Source organism: Callorhinus ursinus, unplaced genomic scaffold (assembly GCF_003265705.2).
Source record: "Callorhinus ursinus isolate GAN/ISIS: 27379988/994484 unplaced genomic scaffold, GSC_fseal_2.0 scaffold124, whole genome shotgun sequence".
NCBI lineage: Eukaryota > Metazoa > Chordata > Mammalia > Carnivora > Otariidae > Callorhinus > Callorhinus ursinus.
In genome coordinates this window covers 316,209-336,024 of record NW_027397186.1, presented here as the reverse complement: position 1 = coordinate 336,024, position 19,816 = coordinate 316,209, and the positions used below count along the sequence as shown (strand labels likewise).

The 19,816-nt window shown below is 41.9% G+C and overlaps 1 protein-coding gene across 2 annotated transcripts in view; it reads left to right on the top strand.

Moving 5' to 3' along the window:
* Nucleotides 1-2,802: 2,802 nt before the first annotated feature.
* BTK (Bruton tyrosine kinase) overlaps nt 2,803-19,816 on the top strand; it is a 31,296-nt gene continuing 14,282 nt past the window's right edge. Inside the window, exons 1-5 of one of the 2 annotated variants that reach the window (XM_025874090.2) lie at nt 2,803-2,953; nt 11,361-11,531; nt 12,070-12,168; nt 15,378-15,446; nt 17,024-17,105. In XM_025874090.2, the coding sequence (XP_025729875.1) occupies nt 11,391-11,531; nt 12,070-12,168; nt 15,378-15,446; nt 17,024-17,105 (391 nt within the window). In that variant the 5' untranslated portion in view covers nt 2,803-2,953; nt 11,361-11,390. Of the gene's footprint in view, nt 2,954-8,948; nt 9,474-11,360; nt 11,532-12,069; nt 12,169-15,377; nt 15,447-17,023; nt 17,106-19,816 lie in introns of those variants that run through there. The other variant, XM_025874033.2, reaches the window with a different exon arrangement.

Genomic DNA, 19,816 nt, shown 5'->3' with positions numbered 1-19,816 from the left:
ATTTTACAGATGAGAAAATTGAGGCCTTAGGCTAGTCAACATTTTGCCCAATGTTCATGGTATTTAGTGGAGCCAGGATACAAACACAGGTGATCTGACTCCAGAGCCTGGGTTTCTTTACCATTATACAATATGCCTGTTGTGGCCTGGAAATTATAATAGCTAACAATTACAGAGCACTTAATATATACCAGGCATTTTCCTAAACACCTCATCTACTACCTCTTGTAATCCGAACAACCCAAAGCAGTGTGTACCATTATTAATATTTAACGGGTGAGGAAACTGCAGCACAACACAGGTGGTTATTTTGTGGAGCTGGAATTTCATCCCAGGTCTAGCACCACAGCCTTGCACCTAACCGTGACATCACACAGGGCAAGCAGGGGTATCTGCACGGTAGAGGCTAATGAAGAGAGACAACTGAGCAGGGACTCAGGAGGGGGTACCAGTGATTAGGGGCTATGGAACTGTGAGAGCCTGGGGTCTCCTGCTTGCATAACTCTCCAGGAATACCCATGGGTCCAGAGCTGACTCTCTGATCATCTCCTTTTTGTTGGATAGTCTCTGGGAAGGAGTTAATGAAAACAGTACCCCTACCTGCTGCTACATTTCCTAAAGTTTCTTTGCCAAACAGCCAGCCCATAGTTTCAGCATTTTCTTCTTCTCTTTGGGCTCTTAGGCAGTCTTACTGGCCTTTGAGGAGTTTCTAGAGGTTTTTAATGTTAGTAGCATGCGAATATGAAGACGGTGAACATGGCCCCTCTTAGTGTAATCAATCTCAGTTCTTTCTATTACACCTTGTGTGATGTGCCTTTGGTTTTGATTCCCTTCACTAATCCTGGTCTCTGTTTTGGACATGCTCCAGCTCATTGTTTTTCCCTAACATGAGGCACTCAGAACTGAGCACAGGAGTCTAGATCTGGCCTGACCTTGCAGAGTAGGTGGCCTTCTACAAGCAAGCCTCATATCACCTTGGATTTTCTGGCAGCTATGTTACTGATATGACATTTCTCTTTATTACTATCAGCAAAAACCTCTGAACCATTTTCACAAATGCTCCGGCTATCCCACTTTCACCTGGAGTCTTTTGAGGTTCAACTCGGTGCCCCATTATGGGACGTGACCCTTAGCTCTGGTAAAATACCCTTGGGTGAAGTTGGCTTATCACACCAGGTGATCAAGATCTTTTTGCAAACCGATTGCTCCGGTTCCGTCATCCAATCTAGCTCACCCAACGGCCTTGCACCATTCGCAGATTAGCTAGGCTACTTTCTGTATCTTCCTCAAAGTTCATTAGTAAAAATGTTGAACAGGATACCACCGAAAACAGAACCTTATATTACCCTGGGAGTCTTTTGAGGTGACACCAGGCCATTTATTTGCACTATTTGAGTGCAGCCCTTCAATCATCTAGACAAGTGTGTTAGGGAAGTGCTCATGGGCAGATGGTTAAAAAAAAAAATGTGCCTAGGTTTATTTTACCCTATCCCCTGTCCCACTCTCCCTTGTCCAGAACCCCAATATATGCCTGTTAATTTCCAGTCTCCACCCCCCGATGGATCTTGAGAAGGGACAGGCCATGTGACAACAGGTAGTGTCTGACTGAAGAAAAGGAGAGGGAAGGAGAATGTCTGTGACCGACTCTCAGACAGGCGACTAGAGCAGCTGTTCAGAGGTGACTAGTAAAACGATATATGTTGTCAGTGAAATAGGGAGATCGTGCAACACTTACTGCCCGTCTCTCTTGTGCAGATGTGAGGATTACCCACTCTGACATTCCTACAAAATGCTTTTTAACAAAATCTTGTTGCCTTAAAAACTCTGACAGACTTCTAGTGAGGTCCGTGCTCTGCTCCTACATTTCGATCCAGCACGGAGGCGGGCTGGGGGGGGGGGGCAAATATGGCCGTGCCTGATGTGTCAAGGTGGGCATGCAGCCCAGTCAGCCGGCACTCCACGGCAATCCTGGTCTGCGGACACTATTGGCTGCATGTCCCAGGGGAAGCCTCCAAGAGACGACTGGGGCTTAGAACATAGGCGAGGAAGTAGTTGAGGACACATTCAGGCTTTGAGTGACACGTTTAGTCGGGTTCACAGATTTACAGAATTAAAGAGAAAGGTATACACAAAGAGTTACTCCCTCAGGCAGAATCTGAAAGGGAGAAAATCAACATCCACAGAAAATGGGGAAGGGCACAAGTCTTTGTGTGGGCTTACATTCAGACATTTTTATCTGTAGGAAAAAAATGCTTTCTTAGAAAATGACTCAGCAGGGGGAAGTCTTGACTCTACCTCTCACAGGCTCTGCACTTTGGGGTCCCTTTTATGAGCACTCTCCATCTTTTGTTATCAAGCTTAAATAGTGTGACCACCCCCCCCCCAATCTCCTGTGCCTTCAAGAACAGGAGGCTCTAAAGGCACTCTTCCTCATTAGACCCTTTGTTTTGTCTTTGCAGGTCTGCAATTCCCATCCTTCCTGTAAGTCTCCACTCTCTGCTGTTTATCCCCACAGTTCTTTAGGTACGTGGTCCCTTTACCTCGGGGAGGTCGGCATGATGACCTGTCTGCTCAACCCAGCCCCATCCAGAGTCTCAGTGGCCCCAGTAATGTTGAGCAGGGCTCTCTCAGAGCACATTCAAGATAGCAGTGTCAGAGGTCCCAAGCAAATGAAGGGCGGGGACAGCTGGGGGTTGGGGGGGATAGGGGCAGCAGCAGGGAACCAGATACCATGCTGCTGAGAAGAAGAAAAAAAAAGGCATTGGTTTAAGTCAGGAAACAAAAAAAGGGAACTGAGTGGCTGTGAAAGGGTGGGGTTTGCTCAGACTGTCCTTCCTCTCTGGACTGTAAGAATATGTCTCCAGGGCCAGTGTCTTCTGAGATCGAGTCACACCTTCAAAGTCCTGGCATCTCAATGCATCTGGGAAGCTACCTGCATTAAGTCAGGACTGAGGTGGGTCTGGGGCATGGCGGGGGCTGGGCAGCCGCCACAAATACTTTTCATGGGACACCTCCCTCCCCTCCCCCCCACTGAAGGCCGGAGAGAAAGCATGGCTCGTGCCATGTAGTAGTCTGCTGGCTAAGGAGACTGACAGAGGGTGGGAGTGTCATTCAGCGCAAGGCCCTGGCAGTCCTTCGCAATGATCAGAAGGGGCTGTAAGGGTTCCTTCCGAGTCGGGTTGTGGAGGGGAGGAGACAAGAAGAGCAAAGTGGGACATGAGGTGACCATCTGAACAGGTAGCAAATGTTGGAAGGGGGCACCCCTGCAAAACTTGGCAGCACAGGAATCTCGTTGATGGCAGTAAGATACAAATAGGCCATTTGGTCGAATACTGCCTGAAGACCCAAAAGGTTGACTTGTGTCCAGAGGCCCTTAGAAGAAGAAAATCTAAGGGGCAGATGGAGAAGACAGTAAAAGCTCACATGCCACCAGAGGCCCTCAGCCTTTGTAAACTGGGGAAGAGCCCAGGCTAAGTAACCCTGGGTGTAAGCTACCTGCCTGGGGCTGCATCGGGCTGATGTTGCCAGGAGCGGAGCTGGCTTATTGGAAAGATTGTGTGTGCGCCAACCTCGTGGTAATGTGGGTAAAAGACTGGGCCAGAAGAAAATAGCCTCAGCCTCAGCCCAGACAGTGTGGCCAACCCTTGAGGTCATGGGGAAGGTTTTTCCTATTACCGTTGCCTACCATGTGCACAGCTTTCTTTTGTCTTCATCATTTCTCATCTCCTTTTTTCTTCTCTCCTCCTCTCCGTTCCCTCCTCCTCTCCATCCCCTTCCTCCTTTTCCTGTATTCCCTCTTCTTATACGCCCCCCCCTTTATCTTGTTCATTACCGCATCCCCTGGAACAGAGTCAGAGCTTAATAAACAATTGTTGAATTGCACTGGATTATTCTTGCCCTTTCCTTCCCCTGTTCTTTTCCCTTTTTCCTTCCCCCCTACTTTTCTAGTACCTTCCCCATAGGAATGTTGTGAGTAGTAACTGTGTTAATATATATAAAACACTTAAAGCCTGGCAATAGTAAGTGCTAATATCTCCATGTTTGCTATTATTTTTATTCTGCCTGAGTGGGTCTGCCTAGAGCAAATGGTGTGGCATTTAGAATAAAAGGGATTGGTGGCCCTGCTCAAAACATCCTTGGATGAGCTATTAGACCTCCAAATGGAATCCTGGTCCAGTTTCCTTTTTTTTTTTTTTTAAGATTTTATTTTTTGTTTGACAGAGAGAGAGAGAGAGAGAGCACAAGCAGGGGGAGCAGGAGAGGGAGAAGCAGGCTCCCAGCTGAGCAGGGAGCCCTATGCAGGGCTCGATGTGGGGCTCAGGGCTCGATGTGGGGCTCTATGTGTGGCTCGATGCAGGCCTGGATCCCAGGACCCTGAGATCACGACCTGAGCCAAAGGCAGACGCTTAACTGACTGAGCCACCCAGGCGTGCCCAGGCCTGGCCCAGTCCTGATCATCCAGTTCTCCACACTCAAAATCTCTATCGCATGTTGTGTGTTTCCAGAGGCAGGACAGCCGCAGAGCCCAGAGGCAGGGGTCTATAAAGCTGAGGGACTGTCCTCTGTGCCCTTAGCTGTGTGCTTGTTCTGCGTCTGCCTTTGTTTTGCATGCCAAGCCCCTGAAACAAGGGTGCTACAGCCTCTCGGGAGCCTCAGTTATTTGATAAAACAATGTCATCCTCCTGATAAGCCACAAAATGCAAATACTCGTGGAACCTAAAGCATTCAACCAAAACAGGATCCCTTAAGGCTAGCCCTGTTTGCTCTATTCTGACCCCCCTTTATAGTCAAACTGTTTAAGCTGTTTATGTTAAAGTCCAAATTCCGTTGCTTATGGCTAGTGATGTGTTCGTCTGGAGCCCTTTGTAAACCCTGTATGGTGAGAACCAGTGCAATTTTCCATCCACTTCGAGGGTCTTGGTGCAATTTTAAGTTATCATCACTATGATTTACTATTTCCATTTGAGCAAATTTCCTACAGAGACTTTCCTTTCAGTGGACTAGACCCATACCAGGAAGTGACTTAGGTATAAGGGGAAGATATGCCTTTTGAAAACCAGTTCGGATGTTCTCCAAAGAGTCATCCAAAGCAGATACCTGCTGCTTTTTGCCCAAAGATGCTATACTGAGATCTGATTGCTAACTCCTGGGAAGAAGGGAGAGCTTGAATTTTCAGTGAGTCAGTGCTCAACAAGAAGCTAGAGACAAGACACTGACCTAATTCACTCCAAAGCTGCTTGGTTATGCAAATGAAGCCATCAGGGGAGGGGGAGAGAGAACTTCTCTGAGGACCCTGAAACAAATGAGCCACGTGTGACTTTCAGTTTCTATAGAGGTTCATGTGCTCTGACAGAGGGTGTTTGAAACACAAAAGCCTTAATCCCGGGCTTTCCTTCTTACTCTGAGAAGCATCAGCAGATGCCCTGAGAGTTAATGTTGCTTATCTGAACCTCAAGGAGAAGCTCATCTCACTGCCTTGCTTCCCTAAAAAAAATAAACTATAGTCAATTAGCTCATCCCTAGAAGAATGAAATTCTTCTGAAATTCACTGGCTCAATGAAAAAAAACAGACTAGTCGGCAATGAAAGCAGAGTAAAAAAACTGACTAGAAATGGAGCAGAAGATAAAGGAATGGGAAAAGCAGGCTCTCAAAAACTGCTATCTGGAGTGGAAATTGGTAAAGTGCTTCTGGAGACTACTTTGTCAATATATTTCAAAATGCAAAATGCACACACTTTCTGACTTGGTAAATGATGCTTATATAGAGATCCTAATATCATGGAAAAATAATCGGGAATACCGTTAAACAAGACCTTTAGATATTTTGGGGAAAAGGTGTGTTGGGTGGATGGATGGATAGATAATGTTAAGAAATACAAGTAAACTGCAAATACTATGTGCAATGTGATCTCAAACCTAAGAGAAATGCACAGAAAAAAATGAAAGGTAATATGCCCCAATATTAATGCCCTTGGATGATGAGCTTGTAATTGATGTTTTCTTTTTAATATTCCTGTACTTGAAACATGTTTTATAATGAACATGTGTTATTTTAATATCGAAAGAGAAAATACAGCAAATATTTAAACCAGGGAAAACAAAAACTAAACTGAAAAAGAAAGCCAAAGGGCCACTCAAGTCCAGAGTGAAAGACGGACACCCCAGGAGTCACCCTCGGAGAAGAGGGACAGTGCTGAATGTATTACCACCAATCTGATGCTGAGTGCAAACTTCTGGCTCTAGGTCCAATGTTAGCATGATGAAAGGCTGAAGAAGAACCAGAGACCCGAGACCTCTTGGAGAGGACTGCAGGAGATGAGAATTTCCCTGGTTAACATGCAGCCAGAAAACCGATTTTGGCTGGAGGGCTTCACCACAAATTTGGTCACCTGTCACGTTGACCATGAAGTTTATCAAGTAATTAGGTTTCCCTGGTGCCTGAATAGAGCTTTTTGGGAACTTAGCAAGAGTAATTAGGTTTCTGTGTTGTTATGGTTATATTCTAAAGAAGACTTCTCTTCTGGTTCCAAGGCCAGGGAATTCTCAGTGAAAATCTCAATCAGAACCTGAGAGATGCTTCTTGGAACTGAAAAGAGATTTTTGGGAATATAAATTTAGCCCATCATACTGTACTCTAATTTCAGACAGTTGATAATTCTACCAGATTCCATAGTAACACTTCAGGAAGACAGGACTAAAACAGGAACAAGGGATAACACAAAGCACATAGGCCAACAGATAAGCCAGACCTGGGTTTGCCACTTTGTCTGAGTAACTGAGAATTCATTCTGAGAGTGAAAATCTATGATCACGTGTACAAGGATGTGCATGGCAGCATTGTTTATAATTGAAAACAAGTTATCTAAATATCCATCAATAGGAGAGTGGACAAATAAAGTGTGATGAATTCATCATACAGAATAGTTTATGCATATAGAAATAGATCAAAATGTATGAACTAGAGCTACCAAGATAAATAAATCATGAACCATTATACTGGGAGGGGCACCTGGATGGCTCAGTCGGGTAAGCGTCCATCTTGTGATTTCGGCTTAGGTCATGATCTCATGGGTGGTGAGATCAAGCCCCATGTGGGGCTCTGAGCTCAGCAGGGAGTCGGCTTGGGATTCTCTCTTTCCCTCTGCCCCTCCCCCCACTCGTGCTGGGGCGAGTTCTCTCTCTCTCTCTCTCAAATAAATAAATAAATCTTTTAAAAAAATTATACTGAGAAGAAAAGCAAGTTGCTGAGGAATATGTACCACTTAAATAAAAATGTAAAACATGCAAACCAATACTAAATACCTTTTATGGATATTTACGTATCCAGGAATAATATAAAAACATGTCTAGGAATGATAAACTCCAAATTCAAGATATTGTTAACCTCTGAGGAAGGAGGGGATTAGTTATAGAGGAGTATACAAGGAGGTTTTGACTCTATGGGTAGTATTTTATTTCTGAAAAACACCGGAAGCAATTATGGCACAATGCTAGGATTTTACAGAGCTCGGTGAGTTTTTGAGTGTAGTGTTATTCTCTGTACTATTTTCAACATTTCATAATGTAAAAGAAAGTACCTTCGATCAAAACATTGTATTCACAGTATGCAATAACAACCCTAGGGATAAGAGTGGGTGGGTATTCCATCTAATCTTGCGCTTTTATCCCATCAACAATGAAACAAATCCTGAAGAGAAAACAGCAAGTAACACCAGTTAGGATCTCCTTGTGGAAATTTCAAGGAAAATGTAAGAAAATCTGGCAGGACTAGGAAGAGTCCACATGTGGGAAAAAGTACAGTTGACAATTAACAGAGCTAAATCATCCTTTTTTGCTTGGAGGGTGATTGCAGAGGAAAATGCTCCAGGATCCTGTACTCTCTCTTATCCCCTGAACTTACCACCATTTCCTCTTTCGCCAAATGTTCCTAGAAGATGCAGAGGGGTCTGTCCCAACTGCTCTTTGATGATAGCCATTGGGGATGACTAAAGGTAAAATGATGGGTATATATATATATATATACACACACACACACATACATATATATATATATATATCTGGGAGGCAATGAGGTAGGTATCACAGAAGAAGCAAGGGCTATGGAGTCACAGATGGATGAGGTTGGGCAAGTCACACAACTTCCATGAGTCTCACTTTCCTCAGCTGTGTTGAGAGAAATAAATGAAATAATGAGTGTAAAATGCCTGATGGGTAGACTGTACTGAGAGAAACAAGAGTTTCCTTCCATTCCCCTGGGGAGAAAAGGGAATAGACAGACTCTTTCTGGGCAATTAAGTAATGCTTTAAAGGAGAAATAAAGAGAGAATGATGTTTCTTGGATAGTCTGGCTAAGTAGCTATTTGAACTATGACTGACTGGTTATTTCTAACTAGCATCTCCGGGACTCTTCCCAATCATAGGCAGGCTGTGTAGTCTTCTGAGTTTTGCTCTGGTGTTGTCCCTCATAGTGTTTCTCTTAGCTTGAGCAATGATAGGGTCAAAGGTGGTTTAGTTTACTGATCCTGCAGGTGCTTTTCGTATCAATTCCTTGGCATAGTGCAGTTTGTAAGATGGCTGAACTCTTACTCACAAGCATCCTCTTTATGAATTCTGCTGCTCCACAGGGAGCTGGGAGGCTGCACAAGGTGGCCACATGAAAATCCTTGCATTTGTAGTTTAATAAAGAGCACATTATAGTGCTGGAATTCTGTATTTTAAATGAAGACCTCTGTGTTTTTCCATTATTTTTCCTCCTCTTTCTTTATATGAACAACAGTGTGTGTGTGTGTGTGTGTGTGTGTGTGTGTGTAACATTCATGTCACTTCCGGTTTCCACCCCCACCCCCACTCTCTGAGTGAAGTGGAGGGTCAGCCCTCACAGTGCATCTTTTGTGGTCAAATTGACTGTCAGCTGCTGATATGGTTAGAAAAAAATTTAGAACCTTTCACAAAGAAGTTGCAACTAGCCTCTAACGCAGACTGTCCATCACATGCCAACCTTCAGGAAGACATAAAGACAGATGCACCTCCTTTCACATTATTGGTGGATGGATCAGTGATGATTAAGGAAGAACTACCACATTTTCAGGCTGTGTGTCTGGACTGGATCACGAGGAATTAAGGGGAAAGCAGTCAAAGAAGGGGCAACCAGACCTTGGAAATCCTGGTAATCCTCCAACTCAATGATCTAGCAACAGAGGCCATTTCACCCTTTCCTCAGAGGGGTGATGGCTAGTGAGAGGCTTGCTTACTTCCTCATACTTAGACCAGCACTGAACCCTAACCCAACAGACACTTGAAAGGGAGGAAAGCTTCCTCTTGTACAAACTGGATTTGTTCTAAAAGAGAAAAAGAGCAGAGGCAGCTTTCAGAAGGACCTATCTTATAGGAAGTAAGAGCAGAGGCCAAGACTGAAGCGGATGCTGGATCAGAGCAGGGAATGTGTCCATCAAGAGCTTGCAACAAAACTAAAGGTAAAATGATGGGTATGCTTTATTCAGCTAACAGAAGCAAAACTGGATGTCGTTTGTTGGGAGGCTTCTGATCCAATTTACTGCTCATGCTACTCACTTTCATTAGGGCTTCACTTTATCCTCTGTAATTTGAGTCTTTTTGATTGTGAAGAGGTACTTAATTGGAATTCACTGTGGAAAAAATGTGATATTATTACTAGGATCTTGATGAGTTGACAGTTCTTGAGACTATAGTATTATTACTTGGTTGCCACTACTTCGGAATAATCGAATAATTTCAATGTTGACAGAAATCTCAGTGGGGTTTGAGCATTAGAAAGTACCTTGGTTGTAAAGTCTTATCAGTTTGTCATTCCCGTGAGAGACCATTTAAACCAGGGAGCCAGGGAACTGTGTGGCAAGGTGTGGGAAAAGGTTTGCTCCTTGGCCTAATTTTTCTCAAAAGATCGTTTATAAACCATTGAATGAATCCACCACCAGAAGACAGTAGCATTGACATGGTGAATAAGTGGCAAAGTGATCATTCTGAACATCCCTGGTGTTCCTTTAACCTATTTTTAATGTCTCCCCGGTATGATAATAGAATTTTCTACACCACAGGAAAGAGCAAAATAACGGTGCGGATAGCCTCAGACTGTGATAAAATCTGCTCCCTTGCTTCCCTGGTGTGAGCAATAATCTGTGCTTGGCAGGTAGATAAATGATGCTGGCTTTATTTATTCTGTATCCAACAGTGCCACCAAAAGCATAAGGAGTTTAGTTTTACAAAATGTCATCAATCCCCCCTTAAGAAAAAGCCACCTGTAACAAAATTTGAGGGGAGCTGGTGATTTTGTTTCAGTACTTATTTAGCTCCCCATTTTGTGACAGTATTTATATTTTCACTTTATCTTTCTAAGGAAGGTTTGGAATTAGTAATATGTAATTGTGCATAAACTTTCAGTGAATAACTAATATGAAGTGTGTTTTGTGTGAATAAAAAAAGCCAACGGTGATTTTTTGAAACTCTCTTTGCATTTCTGTACTTCAGTCACCTAAACTGAATCTTTCTAGAGTATTGTAAATTTGGAGAGGGTAAACAAGTGACTTTTCGTAAATAATCAGAGATGGCATCCATGAGTAAGCCAGTTGTATCACTTTTGTATGACAATGTCTAAAAGAACCAACGTAAGAAAAAAAGGAGGGGAAAAACCAAAAACAACAACAACAACAACAACTCCCTCCCCCAAAATTATTTTTGCAATTTTAGAACAAAGCATCTATCCTTTGTAGCTCAGCCAGCGGTTGATGGGCCAAATCGGTTGGGCGGCAGTTAGTACACGTCCATAGTGCACCCCATATGCAGGTGCAGCCTCCATATCCTTATTAGACCCCTTGGTTAGCAGACCCCAGAGGGACAATGTTTGAAAAAATTGCACTCACTGTCTAGGAAACTGGGAACTGAAAGTCCAGTATCTGCCTCAGTGGAGTTCTGACACCTGCATTATCCCTTCAGGGGATATCAGAGTCAACAGCTGCACAGAGACTTTTGCTGTTCACAGATCCTGCACGTATCATAAAAGGGTGGTTAGTATAAAGCGGCCTCCAGACATTACCAAGCACACAGGTACATGTCATTTGACATCAAGAGCATTCCATGGCCTTATACAAAAAGCCAGTGTATGTGAACTCACGCTGAACCCGTCCTCCCTATTCAATGCGCATCCATTACACCTGAAAACTGGCAGAAGATGGAGGCTGTGGAAGGAGGATGTCAAGGTAGGAAGAAGGCTCTTCATTAGCTTTGCACGATTCTGTTCCATTTGAAACTAGGTGGCCAGGCTGAGGGGAAACCAGGAGGGTTGAGGATTAATGTGCTGGGTCCTCAAGAACTCTTGTTATCAACAGCACACAAGTGAGCTCCGGAAAGAAGAAGCCATGGCTACAGTGATACTGGAGAGCATCTTTCTGAAGCGATCCCAACAGAAAAAGAAGACATCACCTTTAAACTTCAAGAAGCGCCTCTTTCTCTTGACTGCGCACAAACTTTCCTACTATGAGTATGACTTTGAACGTGGGGTAAGTTTCTCTGCTGTGAAACCTGACTATCAAGGACTTGTCCTTAGATCTTCCTTGAGGAGGTAGATACTTTTTTGGTCAGAGGAGGGAGGTGGTAGGGACCTAGGTATGTTGCAAATTCAGGAAGATGTTTCCTAGCCTAGAACTAACTGCAACCATGCTGGTGCAAAAATTCAAAGGTGCTAAGAAACCATGGGGGTAGTCTTACCATGGAATCTTGCAGTTGGTGATCATTCATTAAATGTTGTTGAGAAGGAAATCCAAGTCTTCAAAATTATTCTTTATTTTTTATGGTACAGGCACACACAGTCATCCACTCTTCTATAGTATTTGCCCTCTATCTGGTAGCCAAAAAAGTTTAAATTAATAGATCTGGAAGTTGTTGTTTGTTTTGTTTGTTTTTCAAAATGAGAGGTCCTGATGGATAGAGTGTGGGTGTCACCTCACTATGTTGAATGATTAGATAACAAAATCTAATCATCTGGTTGCTTAATCACTCCTAATCTTTCTCTATTTTCTTCCTCATTCTCTTTCTCAGAGAAGGGGCAGTAAGAAGGGTTCGATAGATGTTGAGAAGATCACCTGTGTTGAAACAGTGGTTCCTGAAAAAAATCCTCCCCCTGAAAGACAGATTCCAGTAAGTAGAGACCATTGTCAGAGCAGGGATGGGGCGGTTAAGAAACTTGGAACACTTCAACTCTCTGTAAATCGGTAATGCTGTGCAATGTGTTAGAGCTCCCTTACAAAATTTTTCACTCTGTTATTGGTTATACTGAGTCTCAGCATGCTTCCCCCAGATGCAGAACAACTCACCTCACCTTGAAAACGTCTAACACGAGTTTTACGATGACGTATCAAATTTTCTTTTTTTTTTTTAAGGATTTTATTATTTTTTTAAAGGAATCTCTACAACCAACGTGGAGCTCAACCTCACAACCCTGAGCTCAAGAGTCGCATGCTCCCCTGCCTTAGCCAGCCAGGAGCCCCAATATATGAACTTTTCAAACTGATCAGAGATAATTGGTTTTACTCTCTCAGATACCAGGATCAGATTTATAGGCTTGAGTTAGTCTGAAAGCCAGAATCTTAGGGCTCTGAGTCATGAGATTCTTTAACAACTCACTCTTTATTCTCTCCTCTCATTTCTCGGAGCCTCTCCAAGGTGTAACGCCTATGGATTTCTGAGTTGAGGTTTTTTTTAATATCATTTATTATTTTTTTCCTATTACAAAAGTAGTGTGTACTTATTATAGAAACTCTAGAAAATACAAAAAAGCACAATAAAGAAGATAAAATCATGCAGAATTCCATTATTCAGCTAAAATAACTATTATATGTTGGTACACAGACTTACAGATGTTTTTCTCCACTAGCAACACATATATTCACACTAATATGTATATTATATATTTATTTTTGTAAAGTTTATTTATTTAAGGGGCAACTAGGTGGCTCAGTTGGTTAAGTATCCAACTCTTGGTTTCAGCTCTGGTCATGATCTCATGGGTCCTGGGATCCAGCCCTGTGTGCCCAGCGGGGAGTCTGCTTGAAGATTCTCTCCCTCTGCCCCTCCCCCCACTCACACTCTCTTCCTCTCTCTCTCTAAAATAAAGAAATAAATCTTTAAAAATGTTATTTATTTAAGTATATCTACACCCAGTGTAGGACTCAAACTCAGGACCCTGAGATCAAGAGTCACGTACTCTTCTGACTGTGTCAGGCACCCCCATGTTATATATTTAAAACATAGAATCAGGGGTGCCTGGGTGGCTCAGTCAGTTAAGCGTCTGCCTTTGGCTCAGGTCATGGTCCCAGGGTCCTGGGATCGAGCCCCACATCAGGCTCCCTGCTTGGCAGGGAGTCTGCTTCTCCCTCTCCCTCTGCCTGCCACTCTGCCTGCTTGTGCTCTCTATCTCTCTGTCAGATAAATAAATAAAATCTTTAAAAAAATAAAAAATAAAACATAGAATCATACTACACATCTTGCTTTGTAATCTAATTTTTCAATTTAACAATATATGGAAACTTTTCCCATGACAACAGATACTCTTTAATAAGGTGATTTTAATGGCTGTGTGGTATTCTCTATTATGAATATATTCCAATTTGTTTAACCAATCTCCTATTACTACACATTTGTTTCCAACTTGATATTATAACTATGTTGAGAACGTCCTTGCATACATCTTTATGAACTTTTGCTATTCTTTTCCTTATATTAACTTCCTAGAAGTAAAATGTTGTTCTTCTCTTTATTAAATCTGCACAATTTTATTATGTTTATCTTTTTATTCTATTTTATTTTCTAGCAGTGTAATTTAAATTTCATACACTCCTACAAGCTATGTATGAGAGTATCTCTATTTCTCTACATTCTTTCCAATACCAGATACTTTAAATGTTTGTTAATTTGACAGTCAAGAAAAGTGGTATTTCATTGCTGACTTATTTTTCAATTTTTTGTTACTCATAAGGTTGAACGTTTATATGTCTTACGGTTCATTTACATTTTTCTGTTTTTGAATTGCCTGTTCATTTTTTTGCCCATTTTTCCATTGAAATGTTTACTTTATTGCTAGTACTTTTTAAGAGATCTTGATATATTATGAGTATCAATCCTTAGCTGTAATACATGTTGAAAATATTTTCCCCAGTTTTTTGTTTATCTTTGAACTTTGTTTATGGTGTTTTTTTACTTGCTTATTTTTACCATTCTGGGTTTTAAAATCTATGTTATCAAATTAGTTCATCTTTTTCTTAATGAGTGTAACTTTTAGCGTTATAGTGGGAAGTCTTGTCTCCCATAAGATTATATATACAGTCACTTGTTTTTTCTTTGTCAACTCATAGTTCCATTTTTTTAAGCTTTTGAATCCATCCAGAATTTACCTTGATGTATGGCGTGAAATAGCCACCTAACTGCCCCCCCCCCACACACACCCAAATTAGTGGTTAAATATTTGTCCCACCACTGATTGAGTAACCTCCCTTTCCTCGATGGTTTGAAATGCCTGAGGTTTTTTTGAACATGTATGTGCTGGATCCTATGGATATGTGTCCCTGCTGGGTTAAAGGAAGCAATCTGTAATCAGTAGCATTGTCTATGTGGGAAATTCTTCTGGAGCGAGTGCAAAAGACTCCCAGTACTTAAGGAAATCCAAAAAAAGAACAATGCATCAACCAATAACTATGCTTTCTTTTTTTAAGTTTTTATTTTAATTCTAGTTTGTTAACATGCAGTGTTATATTAGTTTCAGGTGTACAATATAGTAATTCAACACTTCCATACATCACCCAGTGCTCATCACAAGTGCCCTCCTTAATTCCTATCACCCAACCCCCCACCCACCTCCCCTCTGGTAACCATCAGCTTGTTCTCTATACTCAAAAATCTGATTCTTGCTTTGACTCTCTCATTTTTTTCCTTTGCTTGTTTGTTTTGTTTCTTAAATTCCACATGTGAGTGAAATCATATGGTATTTGTCTTTCTTGTCTGACTTATTTCGCTTAGCATGATACTCTCTAGCTCCATCCATGTCGTCGCAAATGGCAAGATTTCATTCTTTTTAATGGCTGAATAACATTCCATTGTATACATATACCACATCTTCTTTATCCATTCATTAATTGATGGACACTTGGGCTGCTTCCATATCTTGGCTATTGTAAGTAATGTTCCTGTAAACATTGGAGTGCACATATTCCTTCAAATTAGTGTTTTTGTATTCTTTGGGGTAAATACCCAGTAGTGAGATTGCTGGGTCGTAAGGTAGCTCTATTTGTAACCTTTTGAGGAACCTCCACACTGTTTTCTACAGCGGCATATGCTTTCATCTTTCATTGCAGAGAAGGGGTGAAGAGTCAAGTGAAATGGAGCAGATTTCAATCATTGAAAGGTTCCCTTACCCCTTCCAGGTAAGGTATTTTCTCTCACCAGCTCTCAAAGGTCCCTGTAATGTAATTAGGGTTGGGGTGCAGGGCACAGTGAAGAATACTTGGTCCCAGTGAACAGAATTTGAGGTGGACAATGAAGCTGAAGTGAGAAATGAGACTGACATGGGCTAAGAGTGTTAGCTTTTCTGTTTTCCCAATTTAGCATAGTACCTTTTAGTCCCTACACCTCAAAGCAAATCCATAATGGCAGTAACTCTATTATGGTGTGTCTTGTCTATAGTAACTGCATTGAGAAAGATGCTCTGTTGAGTGACCATTTCACTTCCTTCTGGTTCTGCCTATCTGTCTAATGGTGGTCATGTGGGTTGAAAAGACAGAAAAGGGGAGGGAAGGAGTAGTTATTAGGAAGTTCGGTATGGGGAAGGCTTATTAGACTTACACATAAACCTAAATTCTATTCTAGTCTGAAATAACTGAAGAACCACATAGACATCTGTTTCAAAGATGCATTGTAATCCATGAAGGAGAGCAAGAGCTTCAGATTCAGTCTTCAACGTGGTTTGCTTGTGTCCTGAAAACTCTGTAGGTCACATGTTGTGAATATAGCAGCCTCTGCAAACAGTGAAAGCCAGAAAAGGAAGTGGAAAGTCTCAGGGGAGGGGGCTTTCTGTCATGGATTTATGAGCACAGCAAAACTAACAAGAAAAAAGAAAAATGTGCAAGGATCTTGCTCATGTCCCTGACTGTATCAAAATTCATAAAACCTGTGAAGGAGGAGTGTTTTAGACATAGTTTTTACTATTGTCTTTCAACAAGATGATGCTGTTTGGCTGGACTAGTGGGTAATGCTAAATAACAGATAATTCAAATTAATTTACATTTGATTTCAGAATCCACTATGTAATGTCTGTTAAGTCTGTGAGGATTGGAACCACATGTCTCATGCATCTCCAGAACACCTAACACAATGCCTTGTACATGTAAAGTGTTCAAAAAATACTGCCTGTATGATCTGATGACAATGCTTAAAATAGACTTTACTTTTTTTGAAGTAAATATATACTTTACTCTTTTGTGGTTCCAAACTTGGTTAATTTTGGTGAGGGGAGGCCACTAGGCAGTAGGAGAAAAATTAGCCATGAGTTAAAATTTTGCTTCATATTATCCAAGTGAATAATCCATATGTACTAAACAAGACTTAAGTTATACAAATCATTACTTCAGTTTCTCTTCTATACAAACTCAAGGTTTAATAAGATCATAAAATATTCTTTTTTGAATAAACACAAATCCTGTCTCCACCAAGGCTGGGGGAAATATTATGAACTAAGTTTACACACAAACTGAAACACAAGTCAAGAGGATCTAGGACTCTTTAAAAAGCTAAGCACTTCTAAGTCCTACAACCCTGGATGTGAATTGTTCAGGAATTTTTCAGATAGTTCACATGACCCCAGCTCCACCGCCAACGGAAGACCCTACCTTTCTTTGTTTTCCACTATGAATATACAAAGTTGTAGCTGAAGATTAGTTCCTTCGAAGACTTTCTTCTTTTTTCCAAATCCTAACTGCTGAAGTCTGTGTGTCCATTGCTTCAGGTTGTGTATGATGAAGGACCTCTTTATGTCTTCTCCCCAACTGAAGAACTGAGAAAGCGTTGGATTCACCAGCTCAAAAATGGTGAGAATTATTTGGAAAATAATTTGGAGGTTGACAAGGAGGAAGGATGATAGATGGCTTTTTCTCTAATGTTAGTGATATGATCGAGTTTCATATTCCATTATATGAATAAGAGATAACGTGCTAGACTAAGAGTTTCAACCCAGTTCCACCACGATCTCTCTGGTGCAATTCTGCAGTTGTAGGCACCTCTATTTCCCTATCTATAAAATAGTCCCACTCTTTACACCAATTACAAGGGTGGTGTGTTGTGTTATTCAATGGTCATTGCAATATTTCAAATCCTAAGTATAAAATACCTAGTTCCAAAAATTAGATGATCATGAGAGTGCTTGAGGTCAGTGTAGAGAAGCTTCTTCCAAGCCCTCTTCTACCACACATAAGCTGGGTAACCTCTGGCAAGTAGGCTAACAAGCTTCTTCTGAGGTTTAGCACTTTCTTCTGAAATAGAAATAACAATGATGCCTGCCACACCTACCTCCAGGGTTGTCCTAACGATCCAATGAGGTAACGTATGTGAAAGCACGTAGAAAACTGTGAAACACCGTACAGGAAAGCACTGTACATCTTTTCATTATGGGTAAATATTTTCTAAGGAACTAGTTCATGTTCCTTGTTTTGTGAGGACTTAAACTTGAACACAGTTTCAGCATTTGACATAGACCATACAATGTGCTGAGATAAACTTGACTCTAAAGGCTTGCAGCACAGGATGCATGCAGACATATTTGTGTGTATATATAGCCACATGTCAAGTGACTGAGAGATTAACTGGTTGAGTTGACATCAGGAAAGGCTGCCTAGAGAAACAGGAAGGATGGCAGACTGATAACAGCATGGTTGGGTTATTGCATGACAGCCCTTTGTCTTAGATTCTGATATTTGGTGGCTCACTGTACCACCCTTATTCACTCCCTTGAGTGCAAGTCTGATGGGCCAAAATAAAAATCACCAAATCTTTCAAGCTGAAAGAGGAGAGGAGAGAGGAAGAAAGGGGTCATTTATTGAATTCTTGCTATGTGCCAGACAATGAGCTAGATACCTTATGTTTATTATCTCATTTAATTCTCACAGCAACCTTGGGGTAAAAACAATAGTAATAGCTAACACTTAATGAGCGCTTGGTATCTTCCAGGCTCTGTGCCAAGTGTTTTGAATGTACCAGCTTTTAATCTTCATGATAAGCTTTGAAGTATGTATCATTCCCCTGTTTAGAGATGAGGGAACTGAGGTTCAAAGAGGTTCAGTAACTTCAGTAACCTGCTCATGGTCACACTCATGGGCACGCCGAGAGGTGAAGCCTGGATCTTTGCCAGATCCCTATGTCTGTAGGACTCCAGAGCCTAAGCTTATTGCATAGTGTCATGCTACTTTGTTCTCAAGTCCAGAAATTACACCTGTAGTTGGCTGCAAGATATTCTAGAGTAAGGCCATGTTGAGATTGCAAATTGGTGATATCTTGTACCACAAAGTCCAGTTCTTGGCATGTTTTGAGGTAAGAGGCCTGCTTTAGCCCTAGGGGGACAAAATGAGCACACAGAGGGCATGTATATTTGCACTTCCTTGGTTCTCTCCACAGTGCCTCATGCAGTGCCTTGCACACAGAAAGAGACCAATAGTTGTGTTAACAGATTTTTCTGTAAGGGTAAACAACCACCAAGGGTGGTTGGGCTCCATGTTGATGGACAGCTAGGATTTAGTTTGGAAATAGGGGAAGGTGGGACATACTGAGGGAGAACCAGAAAAGGAAAAAAAAATGTGACATGTGCAAGTTAGTAACTCCTTTACACTTAAACGACTGATTTCAAAACCAGTCATAGATTAGCCTAGCAAATACTTCTAGAGTGCCCACTACATTCAAGGGATGAGCAATGACAGAGGATAAGAATATCCAGCTTGTAAATTTGGTTTACTGACTCAAATGGCAAACTTATAATGCTGGTTATGCACTAGTATTAAAGTTCACTGGGCAAGTAAAATTACAACAGTAAAAATAAAGCCAAAACAAATAGAAAACACCACCACTTCAAGTGGGTTATTAGTGCAGATGGATAGTGTGGGTTAAGGTGCAATTTTGCCTTCTCTTCTCTTGCATTTTACTGAAGGCATTTCATTTCCAGTTGTTCTAGACCTGGGTGTATGTCTTGTTGAACCTGCTTGGGCTCACACATGACCCAGAAAGGAAGCACCTTGCAACAAATACCCACAGTTGCTAGGAGATTTAGGGGCAAGTCCTAACAATCCCAGAACAGCCCCAGGTGCTGGCAATGCGAATTGTGAAATAATCTAACAGGCACAGAATCCTACTTCAGCGATAAGTTATCCTGCTATAGGATGAAATGCATGAGAAGGGGACTTCATCAGGGTCCTGGCTATCTCTGCAGGGGTACTGGCTATGAAAGTACATCAGGGAGCCTTCTCTGGTGCTGGATCTGAGTGGTGGTTAAACGGTTGTAGACAATGTGGCCAGTTTGCCTCAAATATGCCTCAGATTGCGCACTTTATTATATGTAAGTGATAACTCACTTTAAAAGCAAGGCCCCAGGACACCTGGGTGGCTCAGTCGGTGAAGCAGCTGCTTTCAGCTCAGGTCATGATCCCAGCGTCCTGGGATCGAGTCCAGCATTGGGCTCCCTGCTCCACGGGGAGTCTGCTTCTCCCTTTCCCTCTGCCTGCCGCTCCCCCTGCTTGTGCTCTCTCTGTCTCTGTCC